The sequence below is a fragment of the Pteropus vampyrus genome, unplaced genomic scaffold, assembly GCF_000151845.1.
Source record: "Pteropus vampyrus isolate Shadow unplaced genomic scaffold, Pvam_2.0 Scaffold244, whole genome shotgun sequence".
Taxonomy (NCBI): Eukaryota; Metazoa; Chordata; class Mammalia; order Chiroptera; family Pteropodidae; genus Pteropus; species Pteropus vampyrus.
In genome coordinates, this window is record NW_011889025.1 from 1,571,996 (window position 1) to 1,592,698 (window position 20,703).

Here is a 20,703-nt window from a genome sequence, read left to right on the forward strand (position 1 = left end):
AAATGCAATGCCTGTTCTGTGTCCTATTCTCATACCTTTTTGATCATTTTACTTATTTGAATCATTTACATCAATAAAATCATAAGGGCAGAGTGAAAGGAGATTTGGTCTGAAGATTTGAGATTGAAATTGGAATATTATATAGTGGGAGAATTTATCTTACTTGGGGTAGTTTAGGTAATAGTTCAATCTGAAATTATCATGTTGTAGTATTTAAATGACTACAAGCTTTAGACCCTTGACCTAAGAGAAAGTTGTGTTGGTGGAATTACTCCTAAGTGACACCAAACGGTTTGAGGATCCAGTGAGATCATAGACTTGGAAGTTATAAAAGGTCTTTGTGGTTGGGTGTCTCCCATGTCCATATCAACCTCTGAATGTGCTCTCTCCCTACCCCTAATGAGTACATCTCCTCACCAGTTTTAATGACCCAATTCTCTATTTCAGATCAGATAGCTCCTGTCCTTCCTATCCATATCCTGCCACCTATTTACTCTGAAATATGAAGGCCATTATGTTAAGATTTTGTTTGTACCATTAATGCATGTTTCTCAAAGTTTAATGTGCACTAGAATCAACTGGGGGTGGGGGAGATCTTGTTAAAGTGTAGATTCCGACACAGTAGGTCTGAGGTGGAACCTAAGTGTCTGCATTTCTAACTAGCTTCTAGGTGCTGCTGGTCCGCAAACCACACTTTGAGTAGCAAGACCATAAACCACTCTGGGCCTACTGCAAGAGTTCCCAAACTCATCTGCAAATTACTATCACCTGGGGATCTTTTAAATATTCCTAAGCACAAGCCACACCTCATATCAATTAAATCATAATCTCTGGAGATGGGATACAGGTATTTTTTAGAAGTTCTCTGGGAGTTTCAAAGTGCAGGAAAGTTTGGGAACCACTGACCCACATGAAATGCTCAAAAATATATATATTGAGTAAGTTCATGTTTGCCTGCAACTCATGAGTTGCCTAAATTGAAGGAATAAATTAGCTCTCTGCCTACATTTAAAAATGTTTTTTCGACTGTCTTTACAAAAATGCTTTGCAAGTAGGCATAAGAAAAGATAAATTCATGTCCTTGGAAGTGACTAATTCATTCACTCTTAGAATGTTGAAGCTAGAAGGACCTTAAGAAATAATCTACTCTAACTCTCTTTTTGCAGAGGAAACTGAGGCTCAGAGAGGTGAAATGACTTGTTCTAGGTCACACAGGAAACCAGTGGCAGAGCCAGGGCTAGAATACCTGATTATCAATTATACCCTGTCAACCCCAATACTATGAACTATATTTTTATCTAGTTCATGTGTTAAAACCTCCATTTAAATAATTAATTTGCCCTTTTTATCAGTTAATATTTTCTACTGGCCTGGAAAAGACAATGGGCTGGATGTGACCTGGATTCCAGGCCTTGGTTTTATGATCTATTTGTGTGTCTCTGGGCAAGTCACTCTATACATCTAAGTTTTCTTAAATGGAGAAATAATAATATCATGATAGGATTTTAGTCTTGGAAGGGAGCTTGGAGATCAACTGCTCTGAACTTTTCATTGCACAGATGAGGCAGATGAGGCCCATAGCAGATTTAGCACATTTCAAAGGTTACACAGAAACTTATACCAAGACCAGAAGCCACTCTCCTTTTACAATACCTCATCTGTCCCTTGTCTCATCTCAAAAGGGTATTGGATGTGATTGTGATTTGATGAGTTAAATAGTGATAGAAATGAAAGATGCTACTGTTCTTCCTAATCATCATCATCATAAGCTAATTTCTCTACTATTTATAAAACCAAGGCTTAAGTTTGACACGTAGGGCTACATGGGGCCAAAGGTATGGCTGACACAAGTAAATCTCCAGTCTGTTTCTTAGTAAATTTCTTCCAAGCAACAATCTTATCAGCCCTTTAAGAGAGGAGAGAGTAAGATTCATTATTAGTGGAACTATTATCATTACAATGATATCACAGGTTGATTATGTTTCTGATGCTGAAGAAAACATTGAGAATGACTATGTGGGAATCTCGGTCAATCAAAGGCAAGGTTTCTAACCAACGCACCTTTTGCCTTTTTACCTGGACACACCTTGCAGCACTTTCCATCTATTTTTTGAGGATATTTGCAGGGGTATCGGTTGGGGCAGTGGATTTTCTTACACTCTTGTTTGGTGACATTACAAGTACACAGCACACACTCCACAATGCCAAATGCCCGAAGGTTTGGGTGCCAGGATTCGCCATGGGAATAGGTCTTTCCATTGGAAACACACACTGTAAGAGAACACAGGACTGGAAATTAAGGCTAGGTAACTGAAACGCACCTCTGTGCCCAGACCTCAAGACTTAAACCCTTTAAAACATCAAGTATTCTTTGTTTTTTACAAGGCCATGGAGATGCATTTAAAAGGCAGCCTCTTCTAACCCCTAAGACAGCTTGGGCCTTGTTCTATCTATCCAGGTGCTTCAGCAGTGGCCTCTGGATGCTCACAAGTGCCTGGCAGTCTCTCTCTCTCTCTCTCTCTATATATATATATATATATATACACACACACACATGTTTGTATGTATGTATATGTATATATACATACATGTATATATGTGTGTGTATATACACACATATATACATATGTGTGTGTGTGTATATGTGTGTGTGTGTGTGTGTGTATATATATATATATATATATGTGTGTGTGTGTGTTTCAAGTGAAGAAAAGAATGAACACATGAAAGCAGAGTTCTATCTGTCCAGGGTATCTCGATAAGGAACTTCTAGTAGAATGTAGTGATAACTCCTGCAATTCCATAAAAGATTTGCATGGCCCAAGTGGATATGCTTCTTGGCATAAAGATTTCCCATAAAATTTCGCTACTTAGGGAGGCTAGATGTGAAAACTATTGCTATTCCCAAAGGACCATTTTTTCCAGGTCCTGAAGCAAATTCATTCAGAACATCAAATGCTGTGAGACTCTGATCCACCAACACAGATGAGTATGAAGCTTAATGGTGCTGGACTACTCTCTGGCATGGGAAGGAAAGTGCTAAGATTGAGAGAAAAAAGACCCACACCACCCAAGTAAGTAGTGAAAGGTAGCCTTTTTTGCCTCTACTCTTGAGACAGTGTCCAATGTCCCTCATCTAATAGTGGCTGTAGAGGTTTGGCTACAGTGAATCACTACCTGTCCTACAGATATCCTTTGGTGGTCTCACATTTGTTGAGTGGGAAGTGAAATTACTGGCTCCATGTTTTCTGAGGGGCCTTGCAAGAGGAAGCATCTGGGCTGCAAGCTGAGGGGCCTGTGACGGGAACGGGTCACAGGAATATCCTTCAATGAACACCAACAGAAAAATATCTATAATCTACTATAAGGCTTGGAGTTAGGCTCCAGAATGAGAATTGCATAGGGCTGCAAATGCGGGAGGTCTGAGAATGAGTTGTCTCCCTTTTTGAAAGTGCTGAGGCATTTTGGAGATTTCAAGCCATGACTACAACTGGGTGTGTTTCTCACTCTCATCACCTCATCAAACCCAGGAAGACCTGTCAGCATCCCAATCAACATCTCTAGGGTGGGTTGTATCACTTAAGGCAGGGCTGGGGTGGGAGAAATAGCCCTACATTGGGCGTTCCTAGGAATTGACTGATTTGGCTGCAAGACAGTAGTAGCTTCAGAAAGATGAATCATTGGGCTATTTCTTTCTCATCAAATTCACTGTGTCACAGGAGATATGGATGATGCTGGCTGCCTTTTCCTGTCCTTTGCAAGAGCTGATAGAGTGCTAAGTACTCTAACAAGTCAGTCCATGTAAAGATTTCCAAGAACCTAAGAACCTAAAGCAGAGAAGCTCTCAACCTTACAGTATTTGGTACTTGATATCTGAAGTATGAGGCTCAGGGCTGTGAACAGAATTGCATGATGAGTCAGAGCAGATGTGTTCCTCTGCACTCACCTCTTCTCTCTTTTCCCAAGACAGTGACACTACATTCTAGGCAATGTGATCAGGTGGGTACATAGTCTGTTTCAAAAAAATTTAGGCTGGACTCAAGTTCAAAATGGTGGAGTCCTGTTATTTCTCTTCTTTGACTCTAGCATGGGACCAAAGATTAGAAAGAGCACATCAGTAGCAAGAGAGTTAAAAAAGAAAACAGAACAAAAAATGGCTGGAAGGACTCCCAGCATTATATAGCTAGATTCTCTTGCCCCTAAATGTCTAGACTAAGGTAATAATCTAAACTGAATGAGAAGCTACGGTCTGAAGAGAAATAGAGTGAGGTTAATTCTCTAGAGGGAAATGCAGCCTTCTCCTCACCAACGAATTCTCAGGATGATTCTGAATCATCCATCTGGGGCACTGGGAGTTGGGAGTGGGAATAAGTGATTCTCCAGTGAACTATAATAGAAAGGTCAGGAAAGAACTACTGCATCCAAATCATTGCGGGCAATGAATAAATGTGAACCAGCTGGGGGTTTTGTAAGACATGGAAAAAATCAAGGGATGAGCCTCTGCCCCGAAAATAAAGAGGCATGCAGAACTTATGGGATTTAGGATTGTTAAGGCTTTGAAATACTTTCAGAGCAAATGGAATCTATTGGAGGCAATTTAGAATTGAAAATCAAACTGCATCTTAACTCCTCCTCGTTTCATAAATTCCTATCAGAATGCCTTAGAATTTAAAAATAATAAATTTCAAATCTAACCCAGATCGATAGTAAATATTTCCAATTCTTCTAATACATCACCATTTTTTATTAAGAGTTTTATTTTGAACATTCTTCTTTTAAGCCTGTTAGTTTCTAAAGCAATTTAATTTTATCTGTAATCTGAAATTTACGTCTAACTAGTAACAGATGTGATCAACTAGTTTTGGCTTGACTAGCTTTGTTGAGATTTATAGTAAGAGTTCTTTGTAAAGGATTTTTTTTTCACCCATGTTATTCAATCATTTGGTTTAATAATTTATTACTTTTAACTCATTCAGAGAACTGCCTTTGATTTATTTCTCCTTTAAAAGAAACAAAGCATGTTTATGGTTTCATAAAAAGGAACCAGCTGAGCTCTTGCTCTGACGAGCTGGTTGACACGATGCCTAAAAAAGTAAGAAGCAGTCAATTGTTTGATTGAATTTCTCCTCCCCAATTCCCCCACTAATGGGGTGGGTGGAGGCCAGAGAACTATGTAGAAGAAGAAACAGGCCTCAGACATATGTGGGTATCTGCTGCAGCCAGCTGGTCGGCCTAGTGGGCTGTGTGTTAGTGTTAACTTGATCAGACCTCCTGATGTTTGGACAGGGGGGTTCTGTGTTTCTCACTGGGTTATTCATTTCTAAGGACAATCTCCTCACATGAAGTAGAACCTCTGAGTGTGGGGCCCAGAATGTGTACCTTTAACAAAAGCCCCAGCATAATCTGGGGTGCACAGAGGTGTGAGAATAATATTTCTAAGGTATGGATAAGAGCTTCAAAAATGTTTGGAAATGAGTATCTTTGAATATTGGGTACCCTAACTGGAAAACAAACAACCTCTCATTCTGTTAAAAACCCAATGAACTTTCCCAAAAGACCTTCGACTCCCGTGGGCAACTGAGAAAATGCTGGGGACTGTATTAGAGTCACTGCTTTCTTGCCTTTTGTTCTAAAGAAGGATAGATACACCTGAAATATAAACTATGTTCTTTGGACTGTATTTAGGGAAATCTTAAGAGTCTCCTGGAGTCACCTGTCCATACATTGTAGACTTGATGGTGAATGACCCAAATGAGAATGTATGATATGCATGGGGGACAGGGCACTTTCCCAGCTCTAGTCCTCCGAAGACCAGGGCTACTGAAGCCCTGAAGTGGATGCAATACAAAAGGAACACACTCCTTACCCTGTCCATGCTTGTGCTTGTTATTGATGACAATCTGCACGATGGTGCCTGAGGCTTGCTGGGAATCCATAAGAGCTCCCCGGTGACTTCTGGCCCCAGGAAAGCGGGGCAGACCTCCAGCTTGTCGGCTTGGTGGAGGATCATAGTTAGAGCGTTGGTAAGAATGCCTCTGTAAAATGACAAGGACAAATTCAGTTCCCCAAATCCACCAGTGTGAAGGCAGAAATGACCTTATATACATTAGAAAGCATTCAATGATTTTTAGTGATGAGCTGTGATCTGAACTGCATATCCACACCAGTAAAGAAATGGGATGTAAAGTAAAGCGGCACTGGCAACATGCTGAGATGTTTCTCTCTTCTTGTAGAAGACTGGACTAGATTCACCTATAAACTTCTGAGGGAGTAAATAGCCAAAAAGAGTAAAGTGTCTTTCCTGCTCCTCAGACTCTCACACTCAGATTTAAGAATTAAGGTAGCAGCCTGCAACCCAAGGCAGAATGCAACAGAGGCCACAGGAGAAGTATAAAATGCTGTGCAACTTAGTATGAGAAAGAGCGCTTCTCCTTGGGGAGGTTTTGTGAGCTGGGCCATGAAGGGTGGATAGACATTTTATGGGCAGAGTTGGTGAGGAATATTCCAGGCAGAGGTTTATAAGTTGAGAAGGTGAAGCAAAGAACATAGAGTCCATAAAAGGGAACAATTAAAGGATAATCTGAAAGTGGGTTGAAGCCAAATCATGGAGGATTTTAAATGACACTCTACGGGGTGAGGATTCTATTTGGTAGGCAATAGAGGTGACGGTGTAGAATTTTTTGAAGGATGTTTTTCAAGTATGGTAATAATCAAAACTAGGTTTCCAAGCACTGAATCCTGAGAATACATAAGGTAAATTGAATAGGAGGAAGAGATGGGAGTCAAGTACAGTTCAGATAAATGTACTGAGACCCTAAACATGAGAAATGGTATGAGATTATAGATCAGGGCACAGATATCATAGGCATTTAATAGATAGAAGAACTGATAGTACAAAACAGTACTAGAATGTCAGCTCTGCAGAGGAGAGGATTTTATTTTGTTCACTGCTGTATCTCTGGTGCCTAAAACAGTGTCTAGAATTTAGAAAGGTGATCATCAAAAACTTGTTGAATGACTGACTGAATGAATGAATGAATGAAAGCTGTGGTCCCTAATGAAAGCTTAGAGTCTTATAGAACAAATAATCTAATTATTGCTCTTTCAGCAAGGGGTCAAGACACATGATGGATCCACTATTCTGCTATCCACTCCTATGCCAGGAGCTGAGGTTGATTGAGGATAGAAGATAGAATGAATGAAGAGTAGAACCTAAGGCTTAAAGCCAAATAACACTGTTAGGAGTAAAGGAAGGGGATCCAATAAAAAAATTATTTTGCCGGCATTTGACAAGGTAGATCCTTATATTCAGTGTTATAAGTAGCAGGTAACATTGAGAAGGTAGTTATGGGGTCCCCTTACCCCACCATCCCATAAAACACTTAATATAGTTATTTCCATAAACACATATGTTGCAAATTTAGCTTTGAAAATTCTTCTTCTCTTGAGGAGAGGTCTTTGGTAGGAGAAGAGGAGAGAGAACAGGAGCTGGAGTAAGAGAAAGAAAACATCATTCTCTCTATGTAAGAAGAGCCCATGCCAGTGCATTGCTATAAAAATACACATAAATAAGAATTTACGTCCATTAATTATTATGCACACAGGATTCTTGGTGCAAATATTTTTATACCCATAATAGTTCATATGTCTTTTTCTGCCATAATCACTCACATTCCTCAAAGGCGATTACAGATTGTTCTGTCCTTTTGGGAGTTTGGCAAAGTTTTGCCAAAGAAACACAGAAAAGACAGTTTGGCTGGTGGGTGTCCTACTAGTGCTAAAAGGAGGGAGTTTGGCAGGGCTAGAATTTGAGATAGAAGGTCACTGACCTAGGATAAGCTGCAAGCGCAAGAAGTTCTCTGATTTATGAGGATGAACACATAATGAAAAGCTGTTCTTTGGTACCAGGGACTCAGACATTAGATATATGATAAGGGTAGAAAAATAATTGAAGACAAAACAAACAAACAAAAAACTCAGGGATTTTTATCAGAGATTGGTCAGCCCCTCAGAACCTTATGTATTTGTTTTACAGACAGAGAAACTGAGGCCAAGGAGGTGAAGGGTTTTATTCAGTGTGACAAAGCCTGAGTTTTTAGAGCTAGCAAGAGAGTAAGAGTGGGGGTTGAGGGAGAGGGGAAGATGAACAAGAAGAAGAAGAAGAAGAGGAGGAGGAGAAAGTGGGAGAGATAATATCTATCTGGTCAAGCTCATTGGTCCACAAATATTTGGCTAAAAGCATCTTCAAAGAAAAGTTCTTTCCAATATAGAAATCTGCTATAGTGTTCACAACCACACGTGCCACTGGCCTCCACCTTGGCTGCACACAGAATCATCTGGGGAGCTGTGAAAATATTGAGGCCTGGGTCCCATCCCTAAGGAGTCTGATGAACTTGGTCTGGGGTGAGACCTGGGTATCAGGATTTTTATGTATTGTTTAATGGACTTTAATTTTAAGCCAAGGATCTTCTGTTTCAGTTTGGGAGTGGGGATGCTGATGTATGATTTTGATTTAGAGTTGTTCCTCTAAACAAATAAGAGAATTACCAGGGATCATTCTGACCTTATGACTTACCACAAAGGAGACAAAGGCATTAACACCTTGGAGTTTTAAGTGAAACTTGAGCTTATCTTAAAAACCAGCTATGAATAGGCTGCTTGAGAGAGCAGGTCAAAATTGACAAAAAACAAATGATTTCATTTCTCTCACGTGGAATATAAAACAAAAAAGTAACAAACAAAAAACAAATCAAGCTCATAGATAGACAACAGAATGGTGGTTATCAGAGGGGAAGGGGAGTGAGAGGAGGACAAAGTGGGTAAAAGGGATCAAATACATGATGACAGATGGAAACTATACTTTTGGTGGTGAGCACACTATAATCCATACAGATATTGAATTTATAATGTTGTACACCTGAAATTTCTATAATGTTATTTACCAATGTTACCTCAATAACAAATAAATTTTTAAAAAAAAGACTAGTTAGGTAGAAATGACCATATAGCTATGCATTGTTTTTTTCTGCTCGATATTTTAGTATTATGTGATTTGCTGACTGGAAGGGCTCATAAATATTACCGGCTTTTGAGGTGACTCTTACACAGTTCTTTCCTAGTTTTGAAAAATCCCCACCATTGCAGCAGTTCCCTAGGAATTTCTTCCTTATTTGTTCTAAGGTCTAAGATATAAGGATTTTATTGGCAGAGGCAGAAAAGTTCTGAGAGTTTAGAAAAGGCCTTCAAAATGCTGTCATGGCTGAAAACTTGTTCCAGAGTTTTACCAGGTGTCACCATTGGGGAAAACTGGGTAAAGGGCACATGTGATCTCTGTGTTATCTCTTATAATTGCAAATGAATCTAGAGTTACCACAAATTAAACATTTATTTTAAAAAATATCTTTGGAATGTGCTCTAATCCACACAGCCATGAGCACATTATATCTTCATCACTAGTAACCAGGACTACCTCTGTCTAGGAGACAGGCCAGTTTCCTTCCCAAACCATTGTTCTGACGAAGTGAACGAGACATGGATTTTTATCTCTCCCATATTATTTCTAAATCTGAGTAATCTATTGGGAGAAAATCAGAGTTTGGCTTTGGTCCAAAATAAAATTATGCTTGCTTTCATGTTTTGGCTTTCCACCCTGCACCTACTTTCCCTTCCTCACATATACCTCCAACACACATATACATATTCCCCCTGATGGGACTAGGACCAGTTCATGTGAAATTATAATCCAGAAATCAAATAGAAATCGTTTTAGGTTTTCACAAAGGAGTCATTATTGAACTACTGGTTCTACCTTCCTGTGCACTCAGTAAAACTAGATAAACTGATGGTTTTCAGCCCACTTGGCAAAATAAACCAATCAGCTGTGTTTTTGTTGAACTGAGGTTTTGAGGGTTCCCTCTAAATGTAAACAGTCTACTAAAGAGAAATTCTACTAAATTGGAAAACTGTTTTTAGGACAGCCTTTTTTTTTCTCCCATGCAGAAAGTTGGGCTGCAAAGGGTATTCAGAAGACATTCTCCTACCTTCTGATTTTTGGCTAGTCAAGAACAAACAAGTTTGAAGAATTTCTCTTTGATTTGGGACAAATTTATGTGCATTAACATTAATGAAAAGCTCCCTTCATCCCCAACACACAACATTTCACTCCATCTTCCATACTCATTCATTCAACATGTATTTATTGGGCGCCTATTATGTGCCAGGTACTACTTTTCCATTACTCCAGATGCTATTGATTATTCAACTCATATCCCAAATATCTACTCCTTTTAGAACAAAGGCAAATATTTATTTATAATAAAGTGGAACCATCTGGACATTTTGGTCTACCAAATGTTTGTTTCTAAAGATAAGTCTTAAACTCCTTTGAAAATCAATAACTATTTCAAGGTCCTGCATTCTGTACCTGACATATTTTGCTACAGGAAGTATTGGATTAAGTCCAGGCCTATCATCAGAAGCTAGGAAGAACAATGAGGCTGAAAGACTTGAGATGGAGTTAGGGGCAGCATAAAATGAAGTAAAGAAGAAAGACCTTACCAGCAAGACCATTGAGGTGGCCAGAGTGCTTAATGTTGGGCACTAAGCCATCCAGCTTAAGTAAGGCACATAGCTTATAGTGACTGAGTCCTAAATTTGGTTTAGAATGGCATCTGGTTGACAGCCATTAATTTATCCACTCTTGATTTCCTACCACAATAAAAAAAATTGTGGCTGAGAAAAAATGGAAATTTACAACACAGAAATGGAGACAGGGTGTTGGCAAGGTGGGGGCATGCAAGTCAGAAGGGGCACATGTGATGACTGGGAAGCATAGCCTAAGCAGCACTGTGATGTCTGTATTGGTCATTTCATTGTGTCCCCTATCAACACCTTCCTCACACCTTCACTATAGGTCTTCCCTATAATTACCTAGACTCTTGCCTTATCCAACACATGTTGAGAACTAATTCCTAAGGTTTTAGAAAATCCTTTAAATGTTATTCATTAAAAAATTCATGCTCATTGCAAAACATCAAATAATATACAAAAGATATAAAGTAAAAAGTCAAAGTTGACCTTTCTTTCTGCCCACTTCCACACCTTTGAGATTACCGCTCTTAATATGTTGGTATGTAACCTTCCAGATTTTTTCATATGCATTTACATACAGCACACACGTGATTTTTACATAAGGATATTATAGTATAAATTGTATCCTGAACCTCCTTTTGTTTACATAATATATCTTGGAGATTCCTCCACTTTATGACATTTCTATGTATTGTATTTTTTTAACACCTATACAGTGTCTCATAGATGGGGTGTGCGTTCAACCAAGCCCCTATTGATAGATATTTAGGTTGTCCTCATTTGCTTTGCTCTTATAAAAATAATGCTGCATTGAATGCCCATGTATACTTTTTTTGTACTAGGGTATGATGAATGCCTATTTTGTGCAACCAATGCCTTTATACATTTTGTACACTTTTATAAGCCCTTCGATATAAATTTTTCGAACTGGAACAAATTGTTTTTCAAGTTTTAAGAAGTTTGAAGTGTTGCTGTACTTAGACATATATGCATTTAGAAAGAAAGTCTATTTTGTCGATTACTTCAAAATACAAAGGAACAAGAGATGTTATTACTATACATAGAGAGATGCCTACTCATAAGGCTTATTCTGAGATTAGTATAGAGAATGGAAATGAGAGGATGTTGCAGGATGAGAAAGGAGAATCTGGCCTGTTATCTTTCTTCGATTCCAGCAGTATGAGTGAGAGCCTAAGGCTTAGGAGAAGGTTTATGTGGATATGTCCAAAGTACCTCTGCCAAAAGGATGGGGTGGCTTACTTTATAATCCCACAGAAGATCCTCACTACTGAGGATGGGGTAGTGACCTGACTTTTTTACAGAAGACAAATATTTGGCAAGTCATCTTGAAAGAGAACCAACTTCTGATCTAGATGAAGGGTTCCCAAGGTTATGATTTCCTTATGTTCATGTCCTGGCCTTGTTGGCTACCAATTATACAGTGTACTTAAATGATAACAGGTTGCTGATGAAGCCATTTAAGTTTCTGAGGAAAGGGAAGATAAATAATGTTAGAAATGTATCCTTTCATGGAGTTGCAGGGATAGTAGCCATGCAGAGAGGAAAGTTTGGCCTGATGCTGTGGAGTGTTGAATTATTTGAGCTATTCACACTTACTGCTTCTCTGTTGGCAGGTTGCCGGAAGATATCATCATCAGAATGTTCCCATGACAATTCTCCATCCCCTGTTTATTATTATATATATATAATATTTTTATATATATAAAAATATATAATATTTTTCCCTTCTATATATATATATATATATATATATATATATATATATATATATATATAGAAGGGAAAAATATCACTCTTGTGACCCGGTAACATTTTTGGTTCTATGACCCCAAGGTTTTCCAGACACTTAGCTATTGTTCAAAAAAGCAACACTTAAGGATTTCTCTCTGGATGTGCCTCAGTTTTCAAAACAACTCAAAGAAAGTTACCATTTTCTAAAGTAGACCATCAAGCAATATTACCCAGAATTTGGAAAATAAAAGAAAAATAATCACTTTGCAGTTTAAAATAACCATCATTGTCGCTTTTGCTTATCTTATTCAAGTGACAGTTAAATATTTTGCAGGTCATATTTAACTTGTGTTTAAACTACCCTTAAAAATGAGAACTTTGAGGATTCGGTCTGTCATGATTTATTAAATTCACCATTATATCTCTAAGAAATTATCATATGATCTGAAAGTTAAAACCCACTAAAGTTAGAGTGCTTACATAACCAATATCCAAAATATTATTCTCTATTTTTTCACCTGAGACGCCTTTCTCTTGGTTTACATGTTTACTCTTTGAAGAGCCAACCCCTATCAGCTGTTTTCCAGAGTAATTGCCTTTAGGAGGAAGATTTTACTTGCAGCTTGAAGAGCAACGAACATACAAAAGATATGGAAATTCCTCAGCTGAATAAAGATAAAAATTTAGAAGATAATTCTCAAGAATATTACCTTTGTTATCTATGACCAAGCAAGCCGATGGAGTTTGCACCACTCTAAATGAATACTATCTATGTGTGTGAATGTGTGTGTTTTAAAATAGAAATAAATAGACAGAGATGTATAGAAACAGATATCTATATTTTTGGCTAAGGATCAACCCAATATGGATTCAACCATATATTTCATGGGATAACGAAAAATACAAAAAAAATAAGCATTAAAATTTTTCGATTCTAATTCATCTCCCAAGGTTTCAAAATCTAAGTCTAAATAGTAACATGTTACTGGTTCAAACGTGTGGTAGTACTGTTAGAAAAAAAAATGTAATATCACTGGCTTTTAGGGCTTGAAAAATACCTAAAAATTAGCTTGATAGCAATGTTATAATCAGACAGTGACATATAGCAAAGAACGACTTTAACCCTTCATGATTCAAAGATCTTATGGGGGAATATGAATTTTGAAAATTTAACTGGTTACTATGTTAACCTTCCTAAAACACCACTTTGACTGTATAATTGTCACATTGCCTGATCAAAACCCTCAGTGAGTTCCCATCCAAGAATCTATAATTAGCCCTAACCTCATCTTTATTGAGCAGTTACCTCCTACTCGACTATCTCAGCTACACTATAATAGGAACCCTTTGACCTTCTTGTTCTTCATTGAACACGTCTCTCATTCTTGCTTCTATGTTTTGTTCATGTTATTCTACAATTTTCTTCCTACCTCCCATACCCCATAGCTCCCCTACACCTATGAAAACCATTAAGATTTTCCTCATCTACAAAGTCTTCCTCAAACACTCTTTCATATTTCCAATTGTCTAAAAGACTTGGCACCCTGTAGCCTTAGAGATGTATAGGAGTACAAGCATAACTTTGTCCAGCTGCTCCATTTAACAGACAGAGAAACCAAGGCTCAGAGAAGGGGAGTAATAGCCAGAGTAGTGACCTGGGCCCACCGCACAAAGTCTATCTCTTCCTAACACTACAGCAGAGACCTGTTCCTAAGGCACCAAACTTGTCCCCTTTGAATACTAATAGTTTGGAGACCTTAACTCACAGGGCCAAACCTGTCCTCTGCTAAAGGAAGTTTTCATCTATAACCATGCCATGCACGATCTCATCTGATCTTGGAAGCTAAGCAGGTTCTGGCCTGGTTAGTACTTGGAAGGGAGACCACCTAGAAAGACCGGGTGCTGTAGGCGTAAAAAAAAAAAAAAAAGAAGTTTTCTTGGAGACCTAGAATTTTGGCTCCAGGTCACATAATGAGTTCGTGAGAGTTAACACCAAAAACCCAGATTTCCTGGCTCCCAAATAAGTGTGTCCAGTTTATAAAGGCAGGGTTTATTATTTGTGTTATTTATGGCTGTATCACCATCATTTATAACAATGTCTGACACATACTATTCACTCCACAAATACTTGTCAAATGATGGAATTATGAGCCCTTCTTTGACCACCCATTTAAAATTTCAACCTCCCTCTGATATTTTTTTATTTATCCTTGCCGCTTTTTCTTCTTAGTACTTAATTTTATCTTACATTTTATATATTGATTTATTTTGTTTACTGTCTGCATTTTCCCACTAGAATTACCCTATGAGACTAGGCTTGAAATAAGAACAAGAATTTTTGTCTATCATGTTCACTGATGTAACTCCAGTACCTAGAACAGTGCTGGGCACACAGTGAGTACTCATTCAATATTTCTTGAATGAATAAATACTAAAATATTGTATAATATTTTCTGCTGTTAAATATTTTCTGAGCCTGTGTTGCCTCCCCCAAGAAACTGTAAATCCCTTGAAACCAGAGACCATGTCTTAGATCTCCCTCTGTATTGCCTAGATCACTGGTTCTCCAAGTGTGGCCTCTGGATCAGCAGCACCAGCATTATCTGGGAACTTGTTAGAAATGCAAAGTTTTGGAACCCACATCCAACCTACAAAGTCAGAACCTCTGGGGTGGGGGTCAGTGATCTCGGTTTTGACAAGCCTTCCCGAGGAGTCTGAGGCATATAAGAGTTTGAGAATAACTGTGCTAGATCACTTAGCATTTTCCTGGGTACATATTAGGTGCTCAGTATATGTGGTGAATTGAACTGCAGTCACAAAGACAGAATTAAGTGCTTGGTTAATAGTATACACGCCTCTTCCTAGTTATTCCATGTCTGAGTAAAGATGGTAGACAAAGACCACATGCAGACAATGGGGAAACCCAGGCTGACCCCATAACAGTGGTGATGATTTCACCTTTGCTTCTGTCTAGAAAATAAAAGTCAGTTAACATTCATTGAATGTTTCTTGGCTGGAGAGCCTGATATTAAGGCAGGATAAAGACAGAAATCAGGCTGGGCCCTTGCCCTCAAGACATTTACAACCTGTTTAGAGGTGATAGAAAATCAATATAGGAAACAGCTGAAAAACATAGAGTAACTGGAAATAGAAATGGAATGTACATGTTTAGAAGACACTGAATAGGTAAAGTCAGCCATCAGGTGTAATTGTGGAAAGCTTCCCAAAATAATTAAGTCATGTTTTTATAAGTAAAACACAGAGTAATTGGAAATAGAAATGGAATGTACATGTTTAGAAGACACTGAATAGGTAAAGTCAGCCATCAGATGTAATTGTGGAAAGCTTCCCAAAATAATTAAGTCATGTTTTTATAAGTAGACACTGTAGAGTATAAAAAGACAGTGATGTGGGCAGGAGGTATTTCAACCCAAGAAAATGGCAATTGCAAAAGACCAGAGCATTGGAAATGGCAAGTCATGCACTGGTGACAGCAAGCAAGGTGTGGCTTGAATAGAAACTTCAGATGTGAAACTAGAGAAATGGGGCTGGTGGAAAGAGAGAAAAAGAGAGAGAGGGTAAAAGAAAAGGGAAAGAGGAAAGAAAATGGGTTGTTGAGATAAATACGGGTGGTAAATAATGGCTGCATAAACTTCAAAAAGAGACTGAATAATTCACATTTGATTCTGTTACCAATTTTTATGTGGAGGTTCCTATGGTAAAAATGGTATTTGTGGAAGCTTATCTTAGCAATGAAGTGTTGACTAGTTCAAGAGCTACTGAAATCTGGAAGGCCAACCAGGAGGCTGTTGTGGTAATATGTGATAGGCCATGAGAATCTATAAAATAATGAAAAAGAAGGGGCAAATTAAACTACTACAGATAAGAAGAAAATGAAGATACCAATGGAAGATTTGCTAAAGGGCAAAAAAGGCGAAGGTCAAAACAGTATATAATGACTCTAGAGCTGCAAATCTGGATAGCTAGGAAATGACACTACCCCTGACAATGACGGAGTGGGGATGAACTTGATTTACTTGTTCTATTTTAGCTGGCAGTTGTGGGTTTAAGCTATGCCCTGAGCCAAATGAAAATATTAGACTCAAGAGAAGACTTGAAACCAGAAAACATACACTGGCAAGTGGCAAAACAATATGTGTTTTCGAGCCTAATTTAAGAAGCCAAAAGATGACAACTTACAAAAACAAAATGATAAAATAACTCTCCTCATCAAATATCCTTTTAAAATGTAGATTTAATGATGGGTATTGACATGAAATCTTTACTCAGTGTGGCCTTCTGAGAAGTTCAATTTATTTCATTTAGACCCTACTGTCTTAATACGACTCTTAAATAGACATTAAATACTTATAGTCAAAATGTCAAAGCAATATAGAAGCATATGGTCCTTTTTAAATGAGCAGAGAAGTTAGAAGGCAAAGCAAGTATCAAGCATGTGACACAAGTTCAGATGAATGTGTCACAATCACCTAAGCATTTTCAGAAAGGCATGTATACATAAATTTGGACCATTTCACTTTGTTAAAAACCACTGGAGCCATTACTTCTGTGTTTATATATTCTCAAGTAGGAACTACTAGTATTTTTGTTGCCCTGAAAGTCTGGAGTGTCCCTTAAGTAGCTGCTAAAGTTTTCAACATTTCAGTTGTGCTATTTAATTTGAACCATAGTTAAACTGGAATTATTTTCTTAGATGTTCATATTTCGCACAGCTATAAGTGGCTTGTCTAAACCTGGGCAAGGTCTGTCTGGACAGCTGAAGATAGATTTGTCCATTTACAATCTTAGATGATAAACCTTAGATATTATAACAGATATAGCTATGAGATAAAATACGTAAAAGAAAGTAAGCATTGACATCCTAAAAATCTTGTTTCTTTACTTGTTCCCCCTAATTCATTAGACAAATTATCTTGAGTGAGAGAGAGCCTCTTTTTTCAGCCAAGGCTTTAAAAAAATAAAAACAATGATTCTAATGGAGACAGATGGAGTCTAGTTAATTCCAAGAAACAACAAGATGTAATTTTAACCAATTTTTTAAAGCAAAATGAAAAACAACTCTAGTGTACTGTATGTCAAACAATATTCATTTAACCTTAAAAGCCACATGTGTTGTTTATTCAAACCTCAATTATACTTTGAGTGGTACCCTATGGAGCTTGCATGGCTTTGTTTTCTGGCAATGGGAGAACAAGTATTTGAAAATAGTCAAGAGCTAGGCTAAAATTAACACTGTTTATAACTCCCATTGCTTCCATTAATCTTTGGGTGGCTTGAACAGAAGTAAACCGTGTCCTCTCAAAAGACAATGAAATTATGAGATATTCATGAAGATAAGCCTCAGACAGCATATCTACACCAGCACATGGCCACTTCTGATCCACATGCGACATCATAAACAGGGTGCCCATAGATCCCAATTTATCTGGGACAACCCAGTTTTACGCTTGTTTTTCTGGCAGGCATAATTATTAAGATTGCCTCTTTTACTTTCCCAAGTGTCTTGATATGGATGATAAATTATATGGTCACTTTAATCAAGGCAAACAGAAATTAAATGAATCCCTGAGACAGGGGAAGTGATCTCTGTGACAAGAGAAAGTGATCTCTGTATTTTCAGAGAAACAAATTGAAATCAGCAGAATTAGGGCAAATGGTTAAAGGGTTTTGAGGGAAATCGGGAGAAGGCATACAGGAAGAAAATGGTCAGGAAATCTCTACCTACTACATTCCAGATTCTGTGGTGGGCCACGTTATAGCCAGTACTCAATACTCAAGCTAGAGATGAAAGAGGAAATGGAAAGTTCTCCGGGGGCCTCTGCCAAACATCTAATTCTATAAATTCTGTTGAGAGGGAGTAAGTATGGTGAAATCTGAGAAAAAATTTAAAGAACACTGGTATAAAGAATCTTCATTGGTAGACATTTGAGCTTCCAATAATAAGGTATAGTACTGCAAAAAGTCCTCCAGCATCTTGTAAAATGGATAGTCATTTTTTTTTTTGTTTGGGCTGTCTTAGCATTTTTAACAAAATATCTGCTTGGAAAATACTAAGACACAGACAAAGGGAAACTTTCTGCCAATAGTAGTAAGCCAAATCTGAAGAAGAGTACAAAAGCATTTATCCAGAAAAATCAGACATACGTACTTTTTAAAAAACACATCGTGAGAGTACATGGGTTTGCAGGAAGAGATCATGGCAGAAGTAAAATATTAATGAGTTCTGGTCGAAATGGTGGGGTAGATGAATGCTGTGTTTGCCTCCTTCCATGGCTACATTAATATCGCAGATATTATTGACCTGGAGAACTATCTCAGGACTGGCTGTACATAACTCCTATAACTAAGGACATAAAGAGGAGACCACAATCAAAGCTAGTGGGAGGGGCAGAGATGCAAAACGGGTTGGGCCCACACCCACATGTGGCAGTTGAACATCGGGAGAAATGTCTCAGCCGTTGAGGAGAGAGGAGTCCCAGACCCATTCCAGGGCCCCAGCCTGGGGTCCCAGTGCCAGGAAGAGGAATCCCTGCAGAATCTGGTTGTGAAAATCAGTGGGGATTTCGACCGTCCGGGTGAGATGGAGGGTTGCTGGAAACTCAAACATCCCTTTGAGAGCCGGTGCACAGACTAGCTTACTCCAAGCACTCACTCTAGGCTCCGGCAGAAGAACAGCAGCTCAGGAAGCACTGGAGAAACAGGGAGAGACTAAGTTGTGTGGCTTCGGGGTGAGGACTTGATGGACAACTGCCATTTTCCCTATGTAGAGCCCTCCTCCTGTGTAGCCTACAAGAAGGTGCCATCTTGCCTGCGTTGAGTTCTCCCCCATCATGGCCAAATTTGAATTTACAGTGGCCTGGTAAAATCCACTTGTTCCGCTGGGTGACACTCTGAAACCTTGCCCCACCAAACTCATGAGCTGCCTGAGGCATATTCCTGGCTGTGTGGCCAGCCCCGCCCAGTCTTCTAAGCAGGAGACTTTTGGCAGAAACCAACAGGCCTCAGCCCACCCACCTCCAGCACAGTTTGGGTGGTGGGTGACTAGCCCAGGCCCCAGCTGCAGTGCTTCTTAAGCAAATGTCAGGGGTCTTTGGGATGCAGGCAGTTGGTGGCTGTCCTTGGTGTGATCTGAGACATTTTTAAATGGCCAGTCTCATGACTGGCACTAAGTCTGAGTTTGCACTAATCTGGGCATCCTGCCTGACCCACCCTGATAACTTCTGGTGACCTCACCTTGCCCAACTTGCATGCCATCTGGGATTTCTTCAGCTGATGAACTCTGTGGAAAGCCAGCAGATGGCCTCAGACCTTGGGGTGCCCTGGACCCTGTGCTGAGCTGCCCCAGGCCCGCTGCTGGTGGCAGCGGGGCTTGGTTCACCATGTGGCCTCTCTCACATGCCTCCAGGTCCAGCACAGGCACCAACCAATTGCAGACCACTTGTAGCTCCTACTAAGTAGCCCCAGATTGTCACAGGCAGCACCCTCCCAAGGTGACCCAGAACCAACAGACTCGGAGATTGGTGTCAGACTAAAACAGAGCATCACCTGATTAGCCCCATAAGCGGCACATCCAAAGGGTAATCTCAAGAGGCACACAAGCCCACTGGGGCAAATCCCACTCCATGGAGTCAGCACCCACACAGCAGCTCATACCCTGGGGGAGTGGACAATCCTCACTACCTGTCAGTCAACCCCACCCACTGATGTGCCAACAGCAATCGAGGCTCAGTGAGAACTTCAACAAAGGGATAGTAAGCATAAGAAAGGACATGGAAGCCATGAAAAGGAACCAGTCAGAAATGAAGAATACAATAACAAATGAAGACTATACTAGAAGGAATCAACAGTAGATTCTACGAAGCAGAGGATTGAACCAGCAATTTGGAAGACAAGGTAGCAGAAAACACCCAATCGGAACAGCAATAAAAAAAAATCAAAAAAAAGTGAGGAAAGTTCAAGGGACCTCTAGGACAACATCAAGTGCAACAACATTTGCATTATAGTGGTAACATTAGGAGAAGAGAGAGAGCAAGGAATTGAAAACTTACTTGAAGAAATAATGATAGAAAATTTCCCTAACCTGGCAAAGGAAATAGACATATAAGCCCAGGAAGCACAGAGAGCCCCAAACAAGATGAACCCAAACAGGCCCACACCAAGACACATCATCTTTAAAATGCCAAATGTTAAAGACAAAGAGAGAATCCTAAAAGCAGCAAGAGAAAGACAGCTAGTTACTTACAAGGAAGCTCCCATGAGACTATCAGTTAATTTCTTAACAGAAACTTCGAAAGCCAGAGGGATTGGCAGGAAATATTCAAAGGGATGAAAAGTAGGGAC

At 39.1% G+C, this 20,703-nt stretch overlaps 1 protein-coding gene across 5 annotated transcripts in view; it reads right to left on the bottom strand.

The window, feature by feature from the left end:
- CHRDL1 (chordin like 1) overlaps positions 1–20,703 on the bottom strand; it is a 134,937-nt gene that overhangs the window by 15,399 nt on the left and 98,835 nt on the right. For 3 of the 5 annotated variants that reach the window (XM_011374342.2, XM_011374341.2, XM_011374340.2), the window contains exons 6-8: positions 12,208–12,275; positions 5,867–6,035; positions 2,062–2,271 (exon numbers count right to left, since the gene is read on the bottom strand). In XM_011374342.2, the coding sequence (XP_011372644.1) occupies positions 2,062–2,271; positions 5,867–6,035; positions 12,208–12,275 (447 nt within the window). The remainder of the gene's footprint in view (positions 1–2,061; positions 2,272–5,866; positions 6,036–12,207; positions 12,276–20,703) is intronic. The other 2 variants (XM_023520022.1, XM_023520021.1) reach the window with 1 other exon arrangement.